This window comes from Achroia grisella, unplaced genomic scaffold, assembly GCF_030625045.1.
Source record: "Achroia grisella isolate CSIRO2021 unplaced genomic scaffold, CSIRO_AGI_Agris_v1 utg902, whole genome shotgun sequence".
NCBI lineage: Eukaryota > Metazoa > Arthropoda > Insecta > Lepidoptera > Pyralidae > Achroia > Achroia grisella.
In genome coordinates this window covers 422903-428382 of record NW_026713060.1, presented here as the reverse complement: position 1 = coordinate 428382, position 5480 = coordinate 422903, and the positions used below count along the sequence as shown (strand labels likewise).

At 29.2% G+C, this 5480-nt stretch overlaps 1 protein-coding gene across 1 annotated transcript; it reads right to left on the bottom strand.

The window, feature by feature from the left end:
• On the bottom strand, positions 1-2015 carry LOC131853457 (zinc finger protein 568-like). The gene has a single exon (XM_059204350.1). The coding sequence runs from the start codon at positions 1904-1906 to the stop codon at positions 464-466; it is 1443 nt and encodes a 480-aa protein (XP_059060333.1). The 5' UTR covers positions 1907-2015; the 3' UTR covers positions 1-463.
• Between the last annotated feature and the right edge of the window lie 3465 nt (positions 2016-5480).

The following is a 5480-nucleotide window of genomic DNA, read 5'->3' as shown; positions in this document are numbered from 1 at the left end:
TATTTAAATTTGCCTCAATACACAATCCTTAGTTCAAATATTACATATTATTTTCAGCCTTGTAATGTTGTAACATTTCTCTCAGGAACTTACTAGAAAATTATTCAAATAAACACAAACTTATCAATGGTATTTCATTTATAATTTCTTATCAAATTGAGTTAAGAAAATATTTTAGGTAACTCATTTTGTACAAGCTGAAATTGTACTAAGGACCTTCATTTAGTATAACAAACTTTGATAGTTTTAGGCACTAAACAGATATAATATTAAAATTAATCCAAAATTAAAATCAGCCTTTTAAATTAAAAAAGAATCATCAAAAATATTCTATTCTTTCATTTTTTATATCAATTTTCATTAGAATTTAGAAAGTACTGTTTGTTACAATGATAAACTTGTTGATAACAATGATAAATAAATATTTTTAACAAATAAAATTTTGACTTCTCTTATGTAGATATTATGCTGATATCTCAATTTCATTGTCCCAAACTATTGAGGATGATGACCTCTCATCTTTTACAGGCAGACACCTAGGTGTTGCCATCATACCTGCATGCTTTGCCTGTATATGCCGTCTCAGATAGTCTTTCTTCATGTACTTTGCCTCACAATGTGGACATGGATATTTCTTCTCAACTAAATGCATTTTCTGGTGCATAGACAACTTCAGTGCATCTACAAAGAATTTACCACAGATTGTGCATGCCATATTGACAGCTGTATGTTTGGCTTTGTGTCGCTTTATAATTTCATTTCTGCTTGCCTTGTAATCACAAATATTGCATTTGAATGCATGTTTCTCCTTATTATGGACAGACCGTCTATGATTACCCAATTCGCCTATAGTGAAGAAGGTATATGCACATTTTTCACAAGTGTATGATTTAACACCTGTGTGTCTGACTAAATGGCTCTTCAAAGTGTTTTTGTTCTTCAACATTTTTTTACATATATCACATTGATATCTATTCTCTTTGTGACGTTTGATATGCTTATAAGCCGCACCCCGACCTTTCAAATACTTGCCACAGTACTCGCAAAATGTCTCTATTGAATACACTTTGTGTGATGATTCTTTGTGAGCCTGGACTGCGCTATGCTGTGTGAACGTCTTACCACATATAGAGCAGGAGTATGGGCGCTCCCCATTGTGTACTACTACATGTGACTGCATATCTTTAACTCTCGATGTGCTATAACTACATGACTTACAATGGAATATTCTAGATCTACCAATACCCTCAACTTTCATGTTAACTGTTGATATACAGCTTTTGCATCTAGTCTTCTGATGTTTGTTAAATGCTTTACATGTTTTAAAAACCCTTTTGCATATTGAACAAATCAATGTTTGCGGGAGATGCACTTTTTTCCAATGTACACGCATCTTGCATTTACTTTTAAAGGAATCACCACATTCATTACATATTAATTTGAGGTCTTGAGGTTTACTTAGCCTATTCTGTACTGCTGTCTCAAGTACATTATCACTGTGCTGTTCCACTTCAGTTTTAGTTTCCAAGTAATCATTTACATCAATATCAAAGTCGTTTTCAGTTTCATATTGTTCATTTTCTTCTTTCTTAACAAGATTCAAGTTATATTCCAACGAGAGAAACTCTGTATGATTAGGGAATGTTGTGTTTCGAAGTATTCGGTTGGAGGATTCACATTTGTATTTGAAATTTATGGCGGTTTCCAAGTCTAACAAACAATCCGGACATATCTCTGCCGGCAAATCGTCCCCTTGTTTTATCGACACGTTTGCTATCAAGTTTATATTTTCAGAGATCACGGTATCTTTGTAATTTTCAAACAACGAAATGAACTTTTTATTTTTCACTTCGTCAGTCTTTAGACACACACGACAAATGGCTGTTTTGCCATCGTCGCCAGTCATTTTATACTATCGATAGTCTATAACTTTTTATTCATGACCAAATGTTTATTTTCATTCAGGGAGATTGATTTCTAAAACTAACTAAAAATTATTTATTGCAAAAATTAGACTGACAGCAGACGGCCAAAACAATAACATTGATTAAAATTATTTCAGTTTTTGCCATTTTGCTGTCAGTCAAGACATTTCAACTTGTGGATTGACGGATTGATCGAAATTTCTAAGGTGTAGAAAGAGACAACCCTTTAAAACAATATGTCTCTTTTCAGTCAAAGCTCTATATCGTAGAAGTAATCATTTTTTACTTTATAGAGATTGAGCCTCTTTTAGTAATTAAAATATTTATGACAAATTTTCAACTTAATTAAATATATATGATTACTGATTATGTATATATATAGTTTTTTTTATTAATTATAAAAAATAGTCGTAACATATAGTATAGTTACTTATTCTCTCTATAGTTTGTGATGGAGAAAGATAATTAAAATTTCTCTAATAAAATTCCAAATATTTTTAATGAATTAAGAAAAGTTATTTTTTGATATAACTTTTCTTATTTCATTATTTGGTTACCACTTTTGTTTACAAGTTTTTTATTATGGGATAATAATCTAGTTTAGAGAAGTATATTATCTTATCTGTGGTATTCTTATATATATTTATTAAGTTTAGTCCCTGGGGACAAACTCCTAAACAACAGGCGGCGATCGTGTCTAATTGATTAAAAATAAAAATGAATAGTGATGCATAAAATTTTCAGTTAAGGTAAAAATAAATTATGTATTTATCTTTGCAGGTAAAAATAAATTATGTATTTATCTTTGCAGGTAGACATTAATATTTTTACTATAATAAAAATTGGTAATCATTTCTTAGCTCTAGTAATAGTGTCCACTTTACTTAATGAAACGAATTAACCAAACACCTGCTTTGTAAGATTACCTATCGAAAAAAAAAAAGAAGAATGAAGAATATTCTTTACGCGCGTAAATTTCGCTGGCAAAATTGAACAGACTTGTGACAGTATGAATTTAATACAAGATTGTTTATTTTGTGTCTTTTTTATTTTTTAATATTTTATAGATTGTTCATACCATGGCTGGATCCTTTTGCCTTGGAAAAAAACAAGATTGTTGATGAAATTGCAGCCGTAGAATTTTAGAATTCAATGTGGATTCGAATTTCGTAATGACTATGTTTCATATTCAATTTTTGCCAAACAACGGAAAACACATAATATATTTAGTGTAATTCTGCAACATAATGTAGTCTCCCTGCCCTCTCTTCTTTGTTTTTATTCTTTGCACAAATTATATATACCTAAATTAGTATTATAGTTAAAATATTAACAAAACAAAACCTAGATATATAAGACTAGTCAAACATTTATATGTAATATTAGGTACCTCATTTTGTAATATTGAGGATAATTGCACCTTAACAAAATCAATATATTTTACGCAGCTTATTAAATAGGTATACAATATTTATCGCAATGACATGCGAAAACAATCATGGTTGTACAATTAATTATTACTTATTTATATCAGTATGTAATTATTGAGTAACAGAGCATACAGTTAGCTTTCAATGTCTATCAAATTGAATGATTCATTCATATAACATAACCACGAACATACATCTTTATTCACATTATTTTTAACTCTTCAAAGATCTGAGAAACTTTAGTATCATATTTTTATGTTATGGACTCCTTATCTTACGTTTATTTAATTAATTTAATATGCAGTATGATAACTACTGATTACTATTCTGTGCGTTCAGAATTACCTAAGTCACATCCATTATTTGGTGAATAAAAATAATTACATTTCAGTATTTAAAACTTTGACAGCAATGTGATCTTTTAGACTGCATTAAAAATTAAACAGACTATTCCAGTAGAACCTACTTCTCATATGTAATTTTTATTTTTAAATAAAAAATAGAGTATTTACTCTTTCTAATAAAACATCTATCTTCTCAAACTTTCCACATTCTCACTTTATATGAAATGCAAGCCATATAAAACAGTATGTTGATCACCATTCTTTCATCATACTAGTATAATTATGTATTAGAATTAGGCACTTGACCTCAACAAATAATCCTATACAATAAGAACAAACTTGGTCCCAACATATTTCTCACTTAACACTATAAAAAATCTATCCACATTCAATTCAACCACTTTTTATCACAATATTAATATCATGCAACACAGTTATACCAATAAACATACGCAGGTGTTCTTAAATATTTCAGTCAAGAGTTATATATGGATAGACTGTGTGTACTCAAAAATAATAGATTTAACTAAATCTTCAATTCAAATAAATCTGAATTGCTCCACAACGCTACATTGAAATGCAAATAAGAAAAAGTGCATGTTCAATTGACGCAATGGAATTGTAATCATATTGTATCAAAGTAAAGATGTTCATTAGTAGATATTTGCCTTTACTAAGAATTCATTGTCTATGGTTCATTTTATAGCAAAATAAGTCATTTATGTTGCCAGAGCCAGAAGAAAAAAAAACATTTATTATCTTATTCAAGGAATAACTGTTTTTATATGACATAGAGGCCAACAGAACATGCATTTCATCTTATGAGTAATTAATTGAAACACGAAAGTGATTGCATTGTGTTGTTTGCTTTAAAAATGATATTGCATGCTTAATAATAAAGTGCATTAACTCATAAAAGTTTCTTTGGAATATCGTCTTTAAATTAAAAAAAATAAAGTCGTTATTCCAACATTTTGGGTGTAACTGTATATTATTTATTATAACGATGTATGTCACAATTTACAATTCTTTTTATTGTATTGATTTGATTGCGCCAAAAGTCTGTGTACTGATTACAAATTGCTTACTCGGGCATGTAATTCAATGACCATATTACAACGGTTAAAGACAGCAAGTAACTTTATTAAATATATTAAAACAAAAGGAAATACACAGCGTCATCTATATCTAAATTCATACGTAAACTATTACTACATAGATTATTATATATTAAAACCTCATTCCTAATAATGAAAATCTACAAATTTACTTAATATTACATTGTAGTAGACGTCATATATACTATACTAGCTGTGCCCGCGACTTCGTCCGCATGTTATAGTGACCTTGAGCGAATGAAGAAAAAATATTCAATAATATAACCCAAAAAAGCCAAAGAAAAAAGTTTCATCGTTCTATCTTTCATCCCCTATTTTATTTAGGGTAATATTTTCACAAATTTTGAATGTCATATTTATGTATATTTAATCAACAGCTTAAAAAATAAGTTTCAACCTTCTAGCTTTAAAAATGACAATATTTCCATACAAACTTTCATCTTCCTTTTCAACCCCTTACTCTTTTTTGGCATTAAAAAGTAGCCTATGTTCTTTCTCACGATCTAGACTATCTACGTACCAAATTTTATTTAAATCGGTTCAGTAGTTTTGGCGCGAAAGCGAGACAGACAGACACACAGAGTTTATAAGTTAAAAGTGTGTTTCTAACATGATATATATCTCTTGTTTTAAAAAAAAGACTTTCCAAACCAAATGTTCAAA